Source organism: Balearica regulorum, chromosome 22 (genome assembly GCF_011004875.1).
Source record: "Balearica regulorum gibbericeps isolate bBalReg1 chromosome 22, bBalReg1.pri, whole genome shotgun sequence".
In the NCBI taxonomy this organism is placed as follows: Eukaryota; Metazoa; Chordata; class Aves; order Gruiformes; family Gruidae; genus Balearica; species Balearica regulorum.
The window spans coordinates 7,852,226-7,873,731 of NC_046205.1; the positions used below are offsets into that span (position 1 = coordinate 7,852,226).

At 55.4% G+C, this 21,506-nt stretch overlaps 1 protein-coding gene across 27 annotated transcripts in view; it reads left to right on the plus strand.

Moving 5' to 3' along the window:
• The window catches only part of MACF1 (microtubule actin crosslinking factor 1), a 143,686-nt gene that overhangs the window by 80,778 nt on the left and 41,402 nt on the right, over nt 1–21,506 (plus strand). For 24 of the 27 annotated variants that reach the window (XM_075774248.1, XM_075774254.1, XM_075774251.1 and 21 more), the window contains 9 exons: nt 184–350; nt 1,468–1,624; nt 2,444–2,561; nt 4,014–4,076; nt 4,871–5,112; nt 5,591–5,720; nt 6,532–6,731; nt 7,440–7,935; nt 8,540–10,011. In XM_075774248.1, coding sequence (XP_075630363.1) covers nt 184–350; nt 1,468–1,624; nt 2,444–2,561; nt 4,014–4,076; nt 4,871–5,112; nt 5,591–5,720; nt 6,532–6,731; nt 7,440–7,935; nt 8,540–10,011 — 3,045 coding nt within the window. The remainder of the gene's footprint in view (nt 1–183; nt 351–1,467; nt 1,625–2,443; nt 2,562–4,013; nt 4,077–4,870; nt 5,113–5,590; nt 5,721–6,531; nt 6,732–7,439; nt 7,936–8,539; nt 10,012–21,506) is intronic. The other 3 variants (XM_075774256.1, XM_075774257.1, XM_075774258.1) reach the window with 1 other exon arrangement.

Below are 21,506 nucleotides of genomic sequence, written 5' to 3' on the forward strand. Positions count from 1 at the left end.
GCTGAGGCAGAGCTGGAGGAGCAGGTGGGACTGAGCCGTGCCGCCGTTCGGCACTGGTGCAATTCGTAGTGCTGCCCGCAGAGGGTCTCTCCAGCTTGCCGGGACGCAGGGCTGTCTTGTTCATCCCCTCTGCTTGAGTCTGCTGGCCAGGGCACCGTCAGCATCGCCCTTTGCTCTTGGCAGGAACTGAATTCGGAGATGAGGCAGCACCAGGAGGACCTGGCTGTCCTGGAGCACCTGGCTGCAGAGCTGAGCTCCTGCGGCTTCGCCCCCAGCGCCTCCCAGCAGCAGGAGAAGCTGCAGAGCCTGAAGAAGGACTTCCTGCAGCTGCAGAAGGTGGCCAAAGAGAGGTGAGTCCCAGGGACCCAGCCGTCCCCTGGGGAGTGGAGTTTGGCAGTGGCATCATGGTCGGAGCAAGACCCTGTGGAGATCTTCTTTCCGTGGGGGGGGGAGCACGAGCGAACTCTTCCTGCCTCCCTCCTCCCACACCCGGCGACGTAAGGCAGCTCGCTCCAGCTGACGCTTTATAAAAAGCCTTGGCTGGGGGCGTTGTGAAAAATTCCTGGTGCTGCAGGAGCCGGCGTTCGTGCGTTTCCTGGCGTGTGGGCTGCCGCAGCTCCATCCCAGAGCGTCTTGCCGGAGGGGAGCGGGGTGCTGGCGGGGGATCTGCCCCAGGCCTGCTCTCCGGGAGGTGACAGCAGAGCAGCCGGTCCCCAGAGTCCCCTAAACTGGGGATAAAGGGGAGCTTTAGCAGCAGCCTGAGCTCGACTCGGCCATCGCAGCGTGAGCAAGGTCGGAGCGACAGCTCGCCTGTGTCCCCAGGGGGGTCACACCTCCCAGGCTGTATCTCCAACCTCCCTGGTGAATACAGGGGAGGTGATGGGGAAAAGCAGATGAATCTCATAATAACCCCCAGAAATTCAGTGTCGCACAGAGAACTGCCTCCGGCCGGCCCCGTGCAGGCTGCTCGCAGCTGCAGTCGGCGAGGGCGAGCCGGAGGGGCCCGTGGCTCCCGTCCGGGGGGCTGCCTTGTTCCTCCGGGACGGGCTGAATAGATGAGAGCTGTGGCTGGGGAGGAGGGGCGGCGCAGCCTGGCCTCCCCCGGGCTGCAGCTGGCTGGGGCGAGACGGCATGAATGAGCCCTGTCTTCCCGAAAGCTTCGCTCCCCCCGCCGGGACAAAGAGCCCGGTGCAAAGCCGGCGCGGGTTGGCTGCGGTGGTCCCGTGGTGGTGCCGGAGCGGCCCCAAAAGTGCCACCGACTGCGGTTTGGGAGGGGCGAGCAGCAGCGAGGGACAGGCTGCGGTGTGCACCCCGCTTTGGCTAGCGCTGCGTGCGCTGTTCCTAAGCAACATCTAATAATAATAATAAAAAGAAGGGCTTCTAGAGAGACAACTGTGCTACATTCAAGCGAGGGTAATTGCAAGGCAAAGCACGAGCTCTGACTCTCTGAAACCTTTTCACTCTCAGAGAAAAGGATGCGTCGTCCTGCCAGGAGCAACTGGATGAATTTCGGAAGCTGGTCGGGGCCGTGAGGAAGTGGCTGAGGGAGAGCGAAGGCAAAATGCCGCCTGCCGACACCTCCCTGGGCACCCAGGAGCTGCACAAGCGCAGGCAGCAGATCCAGGTGGGCAGAAGGAGCCGGAACCAGACCGGGAAAATTGGCAACTGGTGTAGAAATGCTGGAACGTGGAATAAATCCCAGGAAGCAGAGTCCTGGAAGGTGTTTCAGGGCCTCAGAAATCCTGGGCTCCCCTGTACTCGCTGCTGGGCTGCAGCCCCTGGTGTGTGTGTGTGTGTCCAGCGGTCCCTGGCTTGTGGAGAAGGGAGTAGCGTGAGGTTCTCCTGGGCACTGCCTGGCTTCCCTTCCCTCCGCCTGCCTGCTCGGGGCAGGGATTTAGGAGTGGGAGAACCGAGCACACTCAGTTTTCACTGAGTGTTTCCACTTGCTAGACTTGGAAGGCGGCTTCCCGTCATCCGAGCCCCCGCTCCTCTCCAGCACCGTGATGCTTTAAGTCAGGATACGCCAAGGGTTTGACTCGGAGACAGAGCAGTGTCTGCTGAGTCACCCACGGCACGCTGCCGGGCTCCGGCACGCCGCGGCTCTGCCGAAAGCTGCGGGGACTGGACTCGCGTGAGGCTGGCTTGTGTCGAGAGGAGGAGGGAGGTCCCCCAAAGAGTAGGAGGGAGAAGAAGGTTTCCTGCAACAGACCTGCTAGTTAGGGAAGAGCTTTTCACTCTTTGATTCCCCCCGACAAAAATAAACATAAAGACACCCACCTCCCCAGCGCAGCCTGCTTGCCGCGTGCCGGCGCGCCCTTTGCCAGTTCCACGGGTGCCGTGTCCCGGTGCCACCCCACTGAGTCACCGCAGAGGCGACGGGCGAGGAAGGAGGGCTGCCGCGGGGCAAGCGCAGCCTCCGATCCCGGCCATTGCTTTTGAGCAGGATCTCCTGGAGGAGTGGAAGGGGAAGGGGGCCCAGGTGGAGGAGATCGGCCGCAGAGGGACCCTCCTGGAAAACCTGATTGTGGAGATTACGGCCCCCGACACCCCGTCCAAGGCAGGTGAGTCGCAGCCCGGCTCTCCTGAGGATGCCTCCTTCCTCGGCACTCTGTTTGCTCTCGCTGCTGCATCTTCTCTGAGCCCACCTCAAGCAAAAATTTGGGATTATTTCCCCTTTTTAACAAATTTCAGAGGACCAGAGATGGTGTGAGTATCGTGAGTCTCAGCCCCGTGGTCGAGTCGCTGCTGCTCGTTGCATTAACACATCAGCCGAGCTCTCGGAGCCCGCCAACTTGGCTTCATTTGCCGTACCATAATGAGCGCTGAATTGCCCTGCGTTTGCCGTGAGCCCAGCGTGGGGACACGTGCCGCTGCTCGGATGGAGCGTGGGAGCTTCAGGCTGCCGCAGCATGGGGGTCCGGGCTCTCGGCCCTGCAGGGAGCTCATGGAGGCGGCTCCTGCTTTTGGTGATGTGCTTCAGCCTCCTGAGGGCTGGAGTGTTTTAATCAAACTCCAGCATTTGGGTTTCGTATCTGGATGAAATTTAAGACTGCGATATTCAGACGTGATTTACTTTTTTGGCTTCAAGTCTGTGAAGCAATGAGATTATGTCTGGTTCGTTTGGAAACCAACTAAAAGATGTCTTCCAGCTCCTGAGAACAAATCCCTGGGCTCTCATCATTGATGGGCATTCATGGGAATTCACAGGCTGGATGTGTTTCATGGGGTTAACTTGATGAGCAGTTCGGTGGGAAACCTCCAAGAGAAGTGGGGAGAGCTGTTGTGGGTGACCATGGGGGGTGACCAGAGCTGCAGCCCCTTACATCCATGAAAGCTTTAAAATGTGTGGTTAGAGAGATACGGATTTACCCAATAATGTTTCTGTTCAACCCCTCTTTGGTTGTGAACGTAGCTGCGATATCTGGTGTCTGGGGAGGGCACACTGATGCATCCCATGTGGAGCCCCTTGGCAAAGAGAGCACGTCAGTGCACCAAGGCGGGTTTAAATAGCTTCCTCCCGTAAGGAAAGGAGAATATGGGGGAGTTAATCTCTTCAGGGGAGTTAATCTCCTCAGGGAAGGCATTCAGCAGTCTAACTTGATATTATATTTCACAAAATCATGCTCAGGGTAGCAGTTTTCCAGGCGTGGAGAGATGGCCGGTGGTCCCCGGCGTTACGGTCCGCCCTGGGCGATGTTGGTAGAGCTGCCCAGCCCCGGGCGGCTTCGGCTCTTCTGCTGCTGGGCCAGCGAGGCAGGAGCAGCTCCAGGAAGGCGAGGGGCGCGGGTGTGTCGGGAGGAGCAGAAATAAACGGGCTCCAAATCCAGCTAATGCCGATCGCTGGACGCCGAGCTGGTGGGTTTATCAGCGCCAGGCGGGTGGGCCGGTGGAGATGCCGCGTCTGTGCTTGGTGGCCGGTGTGGTCCGTGTCGTGGGGGCTGTTCATCGCTTGCTGTCTGCATTCCTAATGCGTCTGTCTTGTCCCTCTGTCTGTCCCCATCCCCTCTGCTCAGGTGCCGCGCTGCCCGCTCCGGGAGGGTCGGTAGGCAGCGTGAACGGATACCACACGTGCAAAGGTGAGCTCGCTGTCACCGCTGTGCCGGCACACGCGTGCCGAGGCCGCCTCACTGTCTCCCTGTCCGTTTTTGTCTGTGCATTTCCATCCGTGAGAATATAAACCACAATGTGACACCGTCAGCATCCCGGCGCAAGGGAAATGAGCCTGCAAATAGGCTCGCGAATTCTCAGCCGTGCTGCGCGGCAGCCGGAGCCACGGGACGGGCAGGCGGTGATGGAGGACGTAGGTCAGGCTGAAGGACGGAGAGGGGCAGCTTTGGGGAGTGACAGCACCCTGACACCCCGTCAGGTGGTGGTAAAAGCTGATGAATGGGAGATCGTTTTAAGGCCTGCAATTAAATTTATTGGTTCTAAGGGATTAGAACGGCGTCCAACCCTTCAGTTTGAAGAGCAATTTTAATTATTGCCCGTTATCTGCTGTTAGTTCGCTGGTTCAACGAGGTAATAGGTGCATAAAATGGCTTTACATTTTGATGTCAAATAATTTAGCACTGTATTAGCAGTGACATTGCGAAAGGGGGGCTCAACTTGCATCAGTCTCACAAGCACGAAGGCATTTGCTTTGTTTGCAAACTGTCAGCATACATAGATGGTGCAGCTGGAAAGGCCCCTGTGGCATGAGAGGTGAGGATAACCTGACATTGCTCTGCAGACAGAGGGATGGCAGCGTGGCCTCTTGCTCCTCCTGCTTGGCCGGCTGTGCCTGCCAGGGGCTAGATTAGTACCTGATAGTCCGGCTTAGGACGGGCAGCGCAGGCGGCGGTCCCCATCTCAGGCTGCTTTTTGGGAACAGATCTGACCGAGATCCAGTGCGATGTGTCGGACGTGACCCAGCAGTACCAGGCCCTTGGCGCGGCGCTGCAGGAACGCCAGCAGCAGCTCTCGGCTATGCTGGAGAAGATGGAAGAAGTGCAAGAGGAGGCAAGCTCGATGTTGAAGTGGCTGGAGTCGAAGGAACGAACGCTGTCGGAGCTGGACGCCTCTTCCTCGCCCACCAAGACGGAGACGATGAGAGCCCAGGCTGAGCACAACAAGGTAATCTCTCTTCCAGAGCGAAAAAAAAAGCGGGGATCTGAGCATCTCCTCCCAAAGGTCCTCGGAGATGTGCTCTCTTGCAGCAGGACTAGAAGGATTAGCAACAAGGACCTGCCCTGGGTTAAAGGGCTTTCCCCAGAAGGGATCACAGGCGGGTTCGTGGAGCAGGAGCCCACGCGCTGTGCTCGGCCTCTTTGCTTTCAGACCTGTTGCTTTCAAGCATTTGGCTCAGGGGAAAGGAGCTTATCTCTAGCCCTTGTTTCTGGGTCACTCCAACTTTTCCTGGAAAGCAACTCCCAGCCTTTCACTGCTCTTGGAGCCAAGTTAGTTCATGATATTGCTAATAAAATAAAGTGATTTCATTAAAGAGCAAGAACAGAAATTGTCCGATTCCGGCTTGTAGCTGCTGCTTCATTCCTACCCGGTGATTTCATTCTTTTGCCCTGTATCTCAAGGAGTTCACGTGATTATTTTCCAGGCATTTCTGGCTGAATTGGAACAGAATTCTGGGAAGATCCAGAAGGTAAAGGAAGCACTTTCTGGCTTGCTGGAGAAATATCCAGATTCTCCAGAAGCAGCAAACTGGAAGAAGATGCAGGAAGACCTGAGTAAGTGCCTGAAGCACTTAGTGAGGCTTCTGTCTTGAAGCATCACATTAGAAGCGGTTCGGGATTGCAGGGCGATTCCAAAGTCACAGCAGAGCAGAGTCATGTCTAATTAAAATTCAGTAAATAGCGAACTTATCTCCAAGCTGTCTGGTGTACAAGGTGTTCCTGAGATGAGTACTGTCATGATTAATGAAATCTCTATGATGGATGTATATTTTAAAGACTTGCCTCCTTAAATTACTTTTTAAAAAAAAAAAAAAAAGCATTAAAAAAAAGGATTAGCGACATGGGTTGATTATTTTGATTAAAAGCTTCACCACTTGATATAAAATTCTAGTCATTAGTAAGGCTATCCTAGGTTATGAAATGTTGACTAAACAAGAGTGTGTATTTAAAAAGAAGCCCAGAGATTCTCTTCTTTGAAATAGCAGGGACACGTTTACGGAGTTCTCCATCCAGGAGATCTGAATGTGCTGTGTGAGGACTGATACACATGAAAGTATCCTCATTTATCGAGCCAGGGATGTGAGATGGCTCACCCAAGGTCAGACCAGCTCATGGCAGTAGTGACTAGAGCGCAGAAATCCTGCTTGCAAGGTTTTTTTTTTTTCATATGAGCTTCAAGACCACGTAGCCATTAGAAATGGGTAACGGCTTATTAGATGGAGAGTGAATAGAGCCACGCTAGTTTTATCGAAAAGCGGAGGAGGTTTCCCATTGGGGAAACCATGGGGAGGGTAAAAAAAACCTTCTCAATGGAGGGGTGGGTTGGCCGGGAGCGCGACCGCCGCCAACGCAGCCCGTGCTTCAGATTGCAGGTGGGAAAGAGCCAGCCAAGCGACGGCCGAGCGGCAGCAGAAGCTGGAGGAGTCGGCGAACCAGCTGGCCAGCTTCCAGGCTGCCGAAGCCCAGCTGCGCCCCTGGCTCATGGAGAAGGAGCTGATGATGAGCGTGCTGGGACCCCTCTCCATCGACCCGAACATGCTGAACGCGCAGAAGCAGCAGGTCCAGGTGAGCCGGGAGCTGCGTGCGCATCTTCCAAGGCGGGTTCGGGACAAGGAGGGTAGGGCGTCTCATCCAGGGTGTGAGGTGGAAGATTGCACTCGGAGTTATTTGTCTTGCAAGTGCTCTGCCGTGCAGCGAGTGTTGGGAGACCTCGTGGCTCCTCTTCCAAGTCCTCCAAACCCCGCTGAGCGCAAACTACTGTGACTAACTTGAAACGGGTGCAGCACTCGAGCTCCCTTCCCCGCACTGGATTGACTCATCAGTGAATCACTCGGCCCCTCTTGGAGAGTGCAATTGCTTTAGACAAGACCTGTGCCGATGCTCTGCAGGACTTGCTAATGCTGCCCCTCCGCCTGGCAGCCTGCCCTTTCCGTACCTCCTGCTTCCAAATCCTAACGTGTCTGTAACCGGCCACATCATCAAATAAAATGCCCCAGTTAACATAATTAGATTTCCTTCCCATCTAACCGGTTTATGTTACATTACTCAGCAGTAGGACAAATAAGAGAGCGAGCAAAGTACTGGAGTGGCAGACCCCTCCCTGCTTTTTAAGTTGCAAGGTCACAGCAAATCTCCCAGTTGCCGTCCCACCCCAGGGCTCTTCCTACTGATTCTCTGGGCTGGATAAAGCGCCTGGAGGTCTGGTTCGTTTTGACTGTGTGTACTCGGAGCTGTCAGTTTTATGCAAACATTTTTATGTTATTTCTGTTCCAGTTTATGCTGAAGGAATTTGAAGCTCGTAGACAACAGCATGAGCAGCTCAACCAGGCAGCTCAGAGCATCTTGACTGGCCCTGGAGATGTTTCTCCATCCACTAGCCAGGTGCGGGAAGAGCTGCAAGGAGTTAATCAGAAATGGTCTGAGCTAACAGAACGCCTCAACTCCCGCTCCAGCCAGATTGACCAAGCCATAGTGAAAAGCACCCAGTACCAGGAGCTCCTCCAGGGCCTCTCCGAGAAGGTGAAGGCGGTTGGGCAGCGCCTGAGTAGCCAGTCTGCCATCAGCACGCAGCCCGACGCCGTGAAACAGCAGCTGGAGGAAACCAGTGAGATCCGTTCGGACCTGGAGCAGCTGGAAGAGGAGATCACAGAGGCTCAGACCCTCTGTGATGACCTCTCTGTCCTGATCGGGGAGCAGTATCTCAAAGACGAGTTAAGGAAACGTCTGGAGACGGTGGCACTTCCTCTCAAAGGGCTGGAAGACCTGGCAGGTGAGACAGAACGGAGAAGGTGCTTAAGGGATGTTGGGATGTTGAACTCCACTCCTTCTTTTTGCCAAAGGGCTCTCCCATCACTAAGTTTCTAAGAATAACAGGGGAAGCAACACTTATCATTTTTTAGGGTGTTTTATGTGGGACTAAGCACAGGAAAGTTCACACTCCAGACATACCTGAGCCTGGAGAGTGAGTAGAGATGTTTAGTCCCAATGATGTGGCTCTTCAACAAGGCCGCCTGGCTTGCAGAGCAGTGTGGCACGTGCTGTGCTTGGAAAAAAAACCCAACAACTGGTTCCTAAATTCAGAATGGGGCACGGAGAAGACCCAGTGGCCACGCTGTAACCTTGGGATGCCTCATCTGGTTTCTAGGAGGTTGCATTTAGAGACTGGTCAGGAGAACTGAGACTGCTGCATTATCATTGCCTGTTACTACTTAAGAAATTTATGAATCAGCGAGCAAAAAGGCTAGTGATGCAATGGAAAACTCCTTCCTGTTAATCAAAACACAGTTGGTGCATCTGAGATGATTTTAAATAATTGCACTTTGCTTATTTGATTTCAGCTTAATTGTCGCGCTCTAATCTTATTTCCATTTCAGCCGACCGGATGAACCGACTGCAGACTGCGCTTGCAAGTTCCCAGCAGTTCCAGCATATGTTTGATGAACTCAGGACCTGGCTAGATGACAAACTGTGCCAGCAAGCTCAGAGCCAACCTATTTCGGCTAAACTGGAGAGGCTACAGAGCCAAATTCAGGAACAAGAAGAGTTCCAGAAGAGCCTCAACCAACACAGTGGCTCCTACGAGATGATTGTAGCCGAGGGAGAATCTTTGCTGCTTTCTGTCCAGCCTGGGGAGGAGAAGACCACTCTGCAAAACCAGTTGGTTGGCCTCAAAACACACTGGGAAGAGCTCAGCAAGCAGGCTGCCGATAGACACTCGAAGCTCAAGGACTGTTTGCAGAAAGCTCAGAAGTACCAACGGCACACAGAGGACCTCCTGCCTTGGGTGGAGGACTGCAAGGCAAAGATGTCAGAGCTGGAAGTAACTCTGGATCCGGTGCAGCTGGAGGCGACTCTTCTGAGATCAAAAGCTATGCTGAGTGACGTGGACAAGCGCCGCTCCTTGCTGGAGATGCTGAACAGTGCTGCCGACATCCTGATTGATGCTTCTCAAACTGATGAGGATGACGTTCGGGATGAGAAGGCTGGCATCAATCAGAAGATGGATGCCATCACAGAAGAGCTGCAAGCCAAGACTGGTTCTATTGAAGAAATGTCACAGAGGCTCAAGGAGTTTCAAGAGAGCTTCAGGAACATTGAGAAGAAGCTGGAAGGGGCGAAGCACCAGCTGGAGATCTATGATGCGCTAGGGCCGCAAGCCTGCAGCAACAAGAATTTGGAGAAGCTCAGGGCACAGCAGGAGGTGCTGCAGGCCCTGGAGCCACAAGTGGATTATCTGAAAAACTTCACTCAGGGTCTAGTAGAAGATGCCCCAGATGGGTCTGACTGTTCCCAACTCTTAAGCCAAGCTGAGGCGGCTCAGCAGGACTTCAAAGCTGTGAAGCAGAAAGTAAACGACTGCTGTACGCTCATGGAAAACAAGCTTGAAGGGATTGGCCAATTCAATAATCGGGTGAGGGAGATGTTCTCTCAGCTGGCGGATCTTGATGATGAGCTGGACAGCATGGGCCCCATCGGGAGAGACTCTGACAGCCTTCAGTCCCAAGCAGAGGACGTTCGCACGTTCCTGGGCAAACTCCACAGGTTGAAGTCTGACATCGAAGCTTCTGAAAGTGAGTGTAAGAAGATGCTGGAGGATGAAGGAAGCCCCGATTTATTAGGACTGAAACGTGAGTTGGAGACGCTGAATAAACAGTGCAGCAAACTGACGGAGAGAGGCAAGAACCGTCAGGAGCAGGTAGAAATGACGCTGTCTCGCGTCGAGGACTTTTACAGCAGGCTGAAGGAGCTGACCCACATGACAGCCGCGGCGGAGGAGAACGAGGCGTTGCAGTGGGTGGTGGGAACAGAGGTGGAAACCATCAACCAGCAGTTGGCAGACTTCAAGGTAAGCCTTTATGCTATAATGTTTCTGAACTGGTGTTTGGTGTTTGAAGGTTTGTCTAGTGTTGTGGTCTTTTGTGTAGGACCTCTGGTCTTCAAGCTGTTGTGGCTTCGTTGTTTGTTGCTGCAATGTCAGTGTTTTTGGTGTAGTGACATCTCCTCGCTCTGGAGAACATGAGATCAACTGCTGGACTTGATAGTCTGCGGTGAAAAGGTGCAGAAAGATTTTGTGATTGGGAGGAGAAAAACCTTTTCCCTGTTGTCCTTGTGGTGTGCAATGTTGGTGTGCCGGTACCTCCTGGGCTTGTAGAGGCGGTCGGCGTTTAGGTTTTGGGGGAGGGAGGGATGTTTTTGAGTCCATCTGAACTGTAAGTTGGCATCATCTGAGCGCCTAGTCCAGATCAGATCATCCTGCAGGTCCTTCTACCTGCTCCACCACTCCTGCTTGTTGTTCACTCCATCTGGGACATCCATCCATCCATTCTGGGGTTCTTGGGTGCAAATAAAGCCACAGATAAAGTGTGGGATGAGGGACGCATGCAGGGAATAAACCCAAGGCAAAGTTTTGCCGTGGGCTGTTCATGTTTCCAGCAAAGATCTGACAGAGACCATCAAGGCTTGCATGAAATGCTGTGAGAGGGGAGGAGTTGGAGTGTGCTTGATATTATTTTTTCTGTACAGTATTATGGTGTTGGGTCATGCTGTTACACTACATTAATTATATTAATACTGCTTAGAAATTCTCTTGCTGTGAAACTTCTATTACTGATGTGCTCCGTAGCTGATGATTGGGCTGATTTACATCTGGCTGCTCGTTTCCTGGTGTTAATGGGGGCTGGGAGGGGGAGGCATTTTTACAGCCATTTACTTTTTCATCTCATGGCTAATTGATCCCGTTCCACTGTTTAATAGCTCTGTGAAACCTTCACCAGGACAAGGTATTTCTGTTTGGGGGATTGCTTATCCAAAAAAAGAGGTCGGAAGTGTTACTTACGGGGCAAACTCAAACTCCACTGGTCGCGTTGCTGTTAACTCTTGTGTTGGGCAGCCTTTTGCGTTGGTGGGAAGGATTTAACTTCGTCCTTAAACACCACACAGTCACTTGGAACAAATATATCCAAAAAAAAGAGTTTCTAGTCCTTAAAACCAGTGAAACTTGCCCACAGAGCAAGGGATTATTCCCGGCTGAGCAGCTTTCATTAGAAACGATGACGAAACCCAGCACCGGTGCAGATTGCTTGGCTGGCCGGGCTGGCGAGCAGGGCTGGCAGGCACAGCTGAACCCGTCGTAGTGCTTGCAAACGGTCTGTATCTCCGTGACCTTGAGGATGACCCTGTAAGACGACGGTGGCCTGGGCTGTATGAGCCAAAGGTGCTTTGGGGGGGTGACGTGTCCTTACCAGGAGTCGTTCGTGGGCCGCACAGTGCAGTCGGGGTCTTTGTTCGTGGAAAAATGAAAGTCGGAGCGGTCATGGTAGGGTTTTGCCGTGTAGTGGCTGAGAATAAAACGGGGGAGAAGTGAGAAGGGTGGATGGAGCAATCGCGGTTACGCAGCAGCATTCCTCCCGTGCGCGGTTCATCCAGAGAGCAAGCATTTTTGCACAAATCGTAAATGTTGCAGAGCAGATCTTTGCAGACCCTCACCTTACGGTCCTCTCTAAGGGGAAATGCAATCCCGGATACTGATCTGCACGTGGAAGGGCGACACAGCGTACGGGCGGGAACCGCCTGTGCTCCGTACGTGCGGGAGGGAGAGCGGTGGAGAAGCCTGGCTTGGGCTCTGGGGGAAGCGAGGAGCACGGGGGGGCTTTTCTTGGTTGCACCAGGCTTTTATTTCTCAGCGCCTAAGACAATATCACAACTGTCTCCCTTCTTGGATCGCAAAGGAGATGCGTGCACGGCGTGTCCGGGGGAACCAGAGGCAGCTCCTCAGCCGGGTGCTGCTCCCCGGGGCGACGTGGGGACGATGCAGCTGAGGGTGAGGAGGAGGATGGGGTGGCTGGGGCTCTCCAGGAGCGGTCGAGGTCTGTCTGTCCAGAAGGCTCAAATGCAGGCAGATATTATGTCTTAAGGCATTAATTTTAATGAACATCTGTGTAAATGAGATGCAAATTAGGCATGGCCCCAGGGCTCCAGGCAAGTTGCCAATGCAGCCCTGACAAAGGTGGGCACTTCTGGACTCATTGTGTCCAGATTTTAATGAAGAAGATATATTGAAGGCTCTGATGGAGGCTGTGAACAGATGACTTTTGAAGCAGCTTATACTTGAAGCTTCCCATACATTTTCCTTTTCCTGCCCACAAACACCCCTCAAACTTCCCCCAAAAGGCCACAACCTACAACAAACCCTTAACTTTTGGAGAACTGCCACCCATGAGTTTGCTCTCTCCCCCCCCCAGCCCCTTTCCCAGGTGACAGAGGGACTAATCCTGGCTACGGGAGGGATGAGCCCTCTCCTGCTCTAAGTGCTGCTCCTGGCCGGGTTTCTCAGGGGTGGGAGGCTGGGGAGCAGCTGTCGGGTCTTGCTCGGGGAGGGGGGAAGCTTTGTTTGCAGGAGGTGTTTCGGTTCAGTGAGGGGGTATGACGGTGGGGACGGCTACACCGCGGGGCTGAGCCCACACCAGCACCCACGGCCATTGGAAGCCAGGATGGCGATGCGGGGTGGACCTGGCCCTCGGGGGGGTGGGGGAAACTAGGTAGGGACTGGTTCTGAGCACCGCGTCGTTAGAGGATTGTAGGAAACCCATCTGGAAGAGACCTTCAGCCATTTTAACCCCTGGTTTTATGGTGAGATCAAGTGCAGCTGAAATGCATTTCTGTGGTTTGGAGGCTGTGCCCAAGGGGACATCCTGATGGATCGCTTCAGATACAGCTGTGCCGCAGAAGAAACAGCATGGGTTCAGCTTACGTTAAGCTGCCAGAGCAAAGAAACCTCATCTCTAACTCCAGGTCTTCAGCATGAGTTCAACCCAAGTGACTGTCTTTCCATTGCCGCCTCTCTGAAAAGCCCCTTTTTGGTATGAGAGAGTACGGAAAGTTGGAAGAATCTTTCTGTGCTGTGTCTCCACGAGCATCGCACGGCCGAGTCAGGCTCTTCGGCTCGAGGGACAAGCGGCAGCCGCCAGCGAGAGCTCCTCGCAGGAGCTTTCAGGCCGGGACATTTCTTCCCCCTCCGCTCTGCTGTCAGCTCAGGTTTCTCAAAGCTTACAGTAATATTAAATTTTAATGACTGGAATCAAATGAGCAACAGTTGAAATGTTACTAAACATAACAGCTATGTTGATTCAGTTTAGCAAAGAGCAGAATTCCCCAGGGAAGCGATTCCCCAGGTACGGATGAGAGACGCGGGGTCACGCAGAGGCGTGGGGGTTTTCTCCAACATCAGCAGCCCCTGAGCTGGAAGACCCCAAGTTACAACCTTTCCTCCCAAAAGACAGGGAAATGAATGCTGTGCTTCGGGTAAAGCTTGTGCCGTTCAGAAGCGCAAGGGGCTGCTCTTCCTTTGCACGCCCGAGAAGCAGAGGTGAGGTGTTGGGTTGGAGCCCGGAAGCCCCAGGCGCGGGCTCGTCCTGTCTGGCCAAGGAGCATCCATCGGCTGGGGCCATGGAGAGCTGATGGGATCCAGTTCTTTGGTGGGTTTGGGGAAGGAATCTGTGCTGGGGTAGCTTGGCCTCCTGGCTAAGTGAGCTCAAGCCTGGGCTTTGTTTATTTTATCTTTTATGCAGTGGATTTTGAACTTGGGTTTCAAAGCCTGGGTGGCACTTAGCATCGGCAGTTCTGAGCTGGGACCCTCTTTGATTCACCGTGTTGGTTTTGGAGAAACTCTTAACGTTGCCACGTTTCACCTACAAAGCAGATCGTAACACTCAGCCCTGGGTCAAAGGCGCTAGCAGAGATTTTTAGGCTTGTGCAATACAGAGCGATGCTCGGGAGTGGAAGGATGCCCTTGCCTCCCCAGTCGTATCATGCCAGTGTGTTTTTGGTTTTCTGGGGACACTTTGCTGCCCGTGACAAAGATGAGAGCAGGAACGGGGCAGCCTGTCTTCCTTCTGAGTTGTGTTCAATGACCAGAAGGGATTTCTGCAGGAGTCTGGAGAACTTGACCCAAAATGAAACCCAAGGAAAAAAAAATAATCAAACTCGACATAACCAAACGGTCGCCATCGCGTTCAAATTGGCGCAGGGGAAGGGGAAGACGCGTGGTGACGCCTCTGCGCATGGCTGGACCTCCGGCAACTTGCCGGACCCCTCCCAGTGCTCCGCCGTCACCGCAGCTGCGCATCGCCCCACGTCTGCTGGCGGCGTTGGGGCACGGTGGAGGAATGCCGGCGAGCCGGGACCTGCCGCAGCTGGCACACGCCGTGCCGCTTATCCAGCATCTCGCCTCCGAGTATTAATTAAACCCCACCCTTGCCCCAGCCGGGGAGGAGCGGGGAGCAGGAGGGGGTCTGCCGCGGGGAGCAAGGGACCTGCCGCATCCGACCCTCACAGGCGATGGCTTTGCCAGGGCAGGTCGCGGGGAGCGGAGGGAGGAGACGGGATTTCGGGCTGCTGCCTCTCCTCCCGCCGCGGATCTTTTGGGGAGTCATTTGAAACTGGAGTTGCTCAATGCAGTGAACTCGGGCACGGCTCCTTCACGCCAATAAAGGTTTTATGTTGGAGGATGGAGGGGGGAGGGAGAATCCCTAGACAGCAATAACTGAAGCCGCACTCCCATTTTATTTTAGAGCAGGTCAGGTCATCCGGGGCCTGCGGAGCCCTCATGCCTCCAGCACCCTCTTTGTCTGCTTAAATAAAAAAAAAAAGGAAATAAATCCCAGTAGGGGTGATGCAGTGAGTGAGTAAAGCCCTAAACAGCATTAGTCATCTCGCCATTCAGATGCTGCTCTGTCTGATCCTGCTCCGGGTCCTCCCCGCTTCACCCTAAGTAAAAGGAGCAATTAGCCGGCGCTCGTCGGAGCCCGCGCGTGCTCCCTCCCTGCCGCTGCCCCCCTTTGCGGTGGCTTTCTTCGGCGCTCTATTTATGACTCTTTTAATTCCCCCAACCTTTCAGCCGGGGAGCTGACTCAACGGAGCCGTCAGAAGTGCCGCTGTTGCTAATAACTGCTTGCCTCATGCCCGGTGCCCCTCGGTTTCTCCCAGGTGCCGCTGCCCAAGGATGCTGCTTTTCGGGAGAGGGGGCTGCTGGTGGCACGTGGCCGTGGCGGGGTACAAGGGAGCTCATGGGCATCGCATCCCCCGCGTGAGCTGTTGTCGTTGCAGGGGGAGAGATGGGACGGGGCTATGGCTGCCCGGTGCTGTGCGGTGTTTCATGGTGGTTATTTTACAGGAGGACCGAAACGGGTGGCTTCTGCCCGGAAGTTTATCCCATTTACACTTGCAGAGTGCAGTCCTCGGTGGGCTGGGGACGAGCGCGGTCCCTGATTGCACAAGTGGCTTTCTGTGATCTTCCTCTGTGAGATATACTTATGATGATCTTAGGGGTCTTTTCCAACCTCAACGATTCTGTGATCCTGTCTCGGGGACCGCCAGCTCTGCTCCTGCCGCTGCAGAGCCGCTCTCCAGGATGGCCAGAGGAAAACCAGCATCCCATCTCGGGATCGCAGGGCTGAACCAGAGAGCCGGAACGAATCCGTGTGCTGATGAGGCGAGGTGTTTACACCAAAGCATTTACTTAATTTCTCGAGATGGCACGTTAGCTGCTGCTAGCAGGCACGTGTGCTCGCAGGCGATGCCCGAGCACCCGGCCTGGGCCTCCAGGGAAGGTTTTTTGGTAAGTCCGCACCCGCTCATGTAGCCGAAGACCCCGTAGCTGGGGGTGCATTGCCGGCGGGGCCTTCAGGGGCGGGTGGGAGAGGGGAGGTGGGTTTCTGGGATGGGATGGGGCAGGGAGGGGACACTGCCACTTGCTGTGCCCCAGCCCAGCCGAGGGTATTTTTAACCCTTCTGTGCCCCCAGAGGAATGTGTGCGGCTCCCGACAGGCATCCAGTTGGGAGCAGCTGGGTGGGACTGGGCTGGGAGCAGGGACAGGCTGCACCACGGTGTCTTCTCGTTGAACGCTTTCCAGACCTACTTAAAGTATCTCTGGCTAGTATTTTGAGCATCAGCAACACACGCAAAAATGCCTCCTCTCTGACAGCTGTTAAGCTGCCTTAAAGGCACCATCTCCCCTTGTTGGAGAAGAGGATGATAAATGGGGGGTGATAAGCGCAGGCTGTGCCGGGTGACGGGGCTGTCACCGACCCTGGCTGGGGCGAGCGCCGCGAGCAGAGCTGCAAAGCCTCGGTGGTGTTCGGTGCACTTCTAACCTGGTAATCTGGGGGCGTTGTAAATAAACGTGTTTGTACAAGAGGCACTTGAGCGTGAGTGGCCCCTGCGGCCTCCTCATTCCTTGGAAATAAATTTGATCGCAAAGGAAAGAGCAAACGTGGCCCCGGACCTCGGCCTCCCCGAAGGGAGCGTTGCCGGCGCGCACGTTCATCAGCGAGGCACGGATGGGTTTTGACCTTGACTTCTCAGCGGGCGGGCAAGAGGCGCAGGCGCTTCCCGGATCCCGAGCAAGCCAAGAACAAGAGTGAATTAAGCCGAGAGCTGCTGAGACCAACTAAATCATAGCGAGGCGCTTTTTCTTCTTTTCTTGACTGTAAAACAATTAGGCTGTGATCAAACGGTCCCTTTCAGGAGCTGGCTTGGGACACCGCTCCAGAGCCACCCACTTGCAGATGCTTTGATGACCCTGCCAGGTCTCAGCTGAGGGAGATGGCCGTAGGAATGTCCTCTCGCAGGAGCGCTCGTTAGCTGGTGGTGGTGACACTTCCCAGCGTTTCCAGGAGATACTAAAAATACCAGCTTTGCATAAGACCGGGAGAGCTGAGGATCCAAGAGAGGAGGAGATGGGAAGCTTTTTGTCTGCAAGGGCTGAGCAGAGGAGGGAGAGAAGCCCGGTCCCGGCAGGGCACGGCCACGGAGGGGGGATCCGTGGGGAAGCACATGGTGGAGCCAGCACAGGACTTTCCCATCGCTCCTGGTGTCCGAGCACCGTTCTCCTCTGGGGCAGGGAGTGACTGCGGCCGCTGGGTCAGGAGCAGACGGGGGCTTCTCTGGGGAAGGGCTCGGGCTTGGATTAGTCACCACAGTGTTTCGAGAACAATTGCCAATTCTTCTGCTGAAGGAGTGGTTTAAAATGTCTCCCATCCAGAGGATTCTCTGGATGATAACACACTTACCTCACTTCCTAAAGAGCCTCCAGAGCAGTTTATTAATCACCCCATCCCTCGGCTCTCCCTGCTGTCCCTGATTACTCTGGCACCAGGCGAGGAGCAGCTTCTGCAGCTTTCCATGTGCCCGGGGGGGGCAGCGGGGTGGCAGCACCCTGCCGTGGGTGCTGGGGCACTGGCAGCATGGAGCGGGATGGCCGGAGAGCCCAGGGTGCTTCATCCGTCCTCGTGCAGCACCAGAGCAAAGCCTGGCAGCCACGGAGGGGAATTTGCAGGAAAACTGGGAAGCTGAGGACAAAAATGGGCATTTCAGCAGATTGCACCTCCTGTGCCCAGCCAAGCCCCCGGCCGTGAGGACCCACCACCCCGGCACGTGGCTCTCCCCTTCACTCGCAGTCCCAGCCTGGCTTACTCTGGGGCTGTTTTGGGGTGTTCTGTGTACATAGATGGGGTCCTAGGGGAGCCCCAGGCTCTGTGGCAATCGAGTACCAAATGCCACGGTGTGGGACTGTGCCTGAGCGCTGCCGTAACACGTGGGCTCCAGGCTTTATTCAGGAGAATTATTTATACCAACATCTATATTAGCTGCCTTGCAGGGAAAGCAGCATGGTGCAGCTCCTGCACCCGTGGAAAAATAAAACAAATTAAAAAATGCAGTGCTCGCTGCATCTGTACATCCAAACTGCAGAACATTTCTCTGTGAGTTTGGTTTTTAACCTCTTTAAAACCTTCCCATTGGAGGTGCATACCCCAGTGGAGCCAGCCGAGGTTTTCCTCCCGCAGCCCTGCGGAGGAAAGTCCCGAATTAACGGGGTACAGGTTGCAAATCGCTGCTTGAAAGACACGCTGGCTCCCTGCATCACGAACAGCCGTAGCCTTTGAAGAGGGGGATGCGTGGCGGCGGGGGCCTGACGTGGAATCGGTTTGAAGTCAGCTGTAAGGCGAGGGGATGAGGGAGCACCCAGCCCGCTGGGGTGGGATTAGCCCGGGTGCTGTTGCCTGGCGCAGGCTGGGAGCTCGGCTTGCCCACGCGGCACCAAAACGGCAATTGCAAAGAATTGGCAAAAGAAGCGAGTTTAGGAGAGCAACGGCACTGAAAGGGAGATAAAGAAATCCCTCAGACCTTCTGACAAATGCAGCAAAGGCTTTAAAAAAACATGAATTCTCTGGTAAAAATCCCAGTGAAACCTAAAAAGCCGTTTCCAAGGCAGATTTTTGGGGCGGTGTGATTTGGCTTTGTGCTTTTATCGTGGTGTCTGGGGGAGGCTGAAACCCACCCCGGGTCCCTCCGTCGGACTGGAGGCTCTCGGGGTTTATCCCCTCCGCCTTGCTTCGACGTGGCGCCACATCCCGACCCTGTGGTCCCTCCTGCCACCACCAGCTTGGTGACCCGCACGGAGCTGGACACGGGGGACGCAGTCAGCAAAACCCGTAGGGACAAAAGCTCATGGTGCAAAGGCAGGAGGAGTTCTGCATCCCTCGGCCAGGCTGGGCAAGCGGGTGCACTGCCCAGGGCAGGAGGGCACCAAGGGGAAGATTTAAAAAGGAGCTTTGAGGATGAAGAAGGCCCTTGGTTGTACCCTGGGCTCACTAGCGATGTGTCCATCAGAGATCTTGAGCTGTCTCGGGGCTCTCTTGCTTGTCACATAACACAGGTCCCTCATTTCCAGCTGCTGAGATGCATTAAAAGAAAGCTAAAAATATATTGGTTTCCAAATACTGCTTTCCCATGTAAACAGTGGCAGCAGCGGCGGGCAGGATGTAATGCAGTCGTAAACAGGGTGACATCACCCTGTGACGGGGAAGGCACGCGTCCCCGCGCTCTGGGGCCGGTGGCCATATGAGGAAAGTTTGAAACCTGCAGATCTGGGAAATGCATGGGGGTGCCCCTACTTGGAGCAAGTCTGGGAGAACCTCCGGGTGGGTTTTAGCTGAGGGTCTTTGTCCGTAGGATGTGGCCAGCGGATGGCGGGGGGGGGGGCACGGGTGGGGCTGGGCTGGGTGGCAGCCCTCAGCAGAGCCGTTCGGTCCTCTCCCCGCGGCGGGCTGGCTGCCGGAGCATGAGCATCCCAGCGCCCGAGTGCATCATCCACAGCCGTGAACCCCAGCTCGGGTTTGGCCAAAACGTGCCGGTAGCGGGGCAGGCGAGAGGAGGTTTGGTGACAGGACAAAAGCCAGATGAGGGGTCCTGGTGGTCCGTTCTGCCTGCCGCTGCCGCGCTGCAGGTCCGGTGAGCTGCGAAGCAAGCAGACACGCTCTCCTGAGCTCAGGGCTGCGGGGCTGAAGCTCTCTCAGCCATTTATTTCAGTCTCGGTGCTTGCTGCTGGCAAGGCTCCGCGTGCCGCTGCAGCCGCTCGGAGACACTGGAAAGGACAAAAATTCAGACAAGACCTTCCCGTCCTGCCCCCTCCTTCCCTCGTACCAACACAAAGCTCGAGCAAAACCCTGAAGCTGCGATTCCCAGCACCCTTCGGCTTCTGTCCCCATCGCTGGGGTGGCACTTGGTGGCTTAAAGCCGTGACTTGGGGAACCTGCAAAGAGGTCCGGCTGGGATCTTCAGGCCAGGCACAGCAGGTTTTTAATTGGCTTTAGTACTTGCCGAATATTTCCCTAATGGGTTTTTTCTGGGGGGGGAGATGTGTTGGAGGAAGACTTGGCTTGCTTCTGGCACGTGACTCAGTGAGGAAATGGGAAAAGAATTTCTGGCTGTGAAACGGCAGCTCCACGTCGAAATCGTTCCTTCTTCGCAGTGGAACAAAAAGCCTCCGCGCCCCAGCCCGGATGCCTGGGATTCCTCGCGGAGGGGCCCCGGAGCAGTAACGGTCCTGCTCCTGCTCCACCAGCTCCTGGCCAAGGTGGTAGCAGGGGAGCCGGTGGCGGCTTTGCCGGAGCGCTGGCACGGCGCGGCCGTCCCTCTCTTGTTGTTTCAGCTGTGCTGGATTAATAACGGGGACCGAGAGCTGGTGTGTCCCCCGCCAAGTATAAAAATCTGGGCTTTGGGATGCTCTTGCAGTGTTGGCAGCCGGGGCTGGAGGAGGCTGCAGGGCCAGCCCTGACCGTCCGTCTGGGAGGGCTCGGGGGAACGTGGAGGACACAGCCGTGGATGGGCAAAGGGGCTCCAGGGGCTGCCGGGGGCTGCTCCTACACCCCTCCCAGGTCCCCGTTCCCTCCCCACCTCCCACTTTTTCCATTGGTCATATTTAATCATGGCAATAAGAAAAGGGGTTTCCAAAGATTTCCCGGTGTGCGACCAGCCCCACCGGGCGCTTCGGGCCGTTTAACGGGCGTTCCTCCTCCTCAGCCCCGAACCCTCCCCTTCCACAGAAGGTCCGTTCCCATCTTTCCATAGGGAAAAAAGATCCTTGGGGGATACGGTGCTGGAGCTGCTGCGTGTGCGGTTGGCCAGGGACGAAGGGTCCGAGGGCTTGGGGACAGGGAAGCCGGGCTCCCGCCGCAGCTGTGCCATGACCTTGGCCAAGCCCCAGTGTTTTTCGAGGCAGCAGGCACCTGCAGCGCGTCCGAAAAATCAGGCTTTTGATCTTGCCCTTGGCTTCAGCTTCTCAGGAGGGTTTTTGGCGAAGCTATGGCACGGCAAAATGCAGACCGAGGTCACCGTCTCCCAGCTCTGGCACTATCTGGGTGCACGCTTTTATGTATTGAGCACCTGCCTGGCCTTTCATATTTTTATCCCGATGTTATAATTCATCCCTGAAGTAGCAGGCAGGGTGGCTGGTGGGGTGGATTGTTGCCTGGAGATGCGTGGAGGCTGTTTCAAGCCCTCCTGTTTTCTCTCCCAAGTCTGTGAGTTCCCTCAGCATCACTTCGCAGCGGTGATTCATGCACCCGGGCTGCCTCCCTCTCCCAGCCCCACAGCAGCCGTCTTAAATGTTCCCCATCTCTTAAACCCGAGGGTCGGTGGGGAAAAAGAGGGTGACGGGGCTCAGGATGGGGGGAAACACGATGCTGACCCAGAGTTGGGGCTGTAAAAATTAGTTTTTAGGAAGAGGAGCCTGCAGCCAGCGAGCCGTGCGGCAGCAAGTCGCGGGTGGGTTTTTGGCAGAGCGGTTGGTGCCACTGGCAGAGCGACGCGGCTTCGGGGAAGGCAAGAATGGTACTTTGGGGCTGGTTTGGGGTTTTGGGGTTGGGTTTTTTTGGTGATTTAAGAACTCGGTTCTTTGTGCAGGGGTGGGTGTGAGGGGAAGGGGGACCCGGGCTGGGGGCCGGCCCCCCTCCCCGCTGGGAAGCGCCTTCAGGCGCCGTTTCGGGGAAAACCCGGGGCCG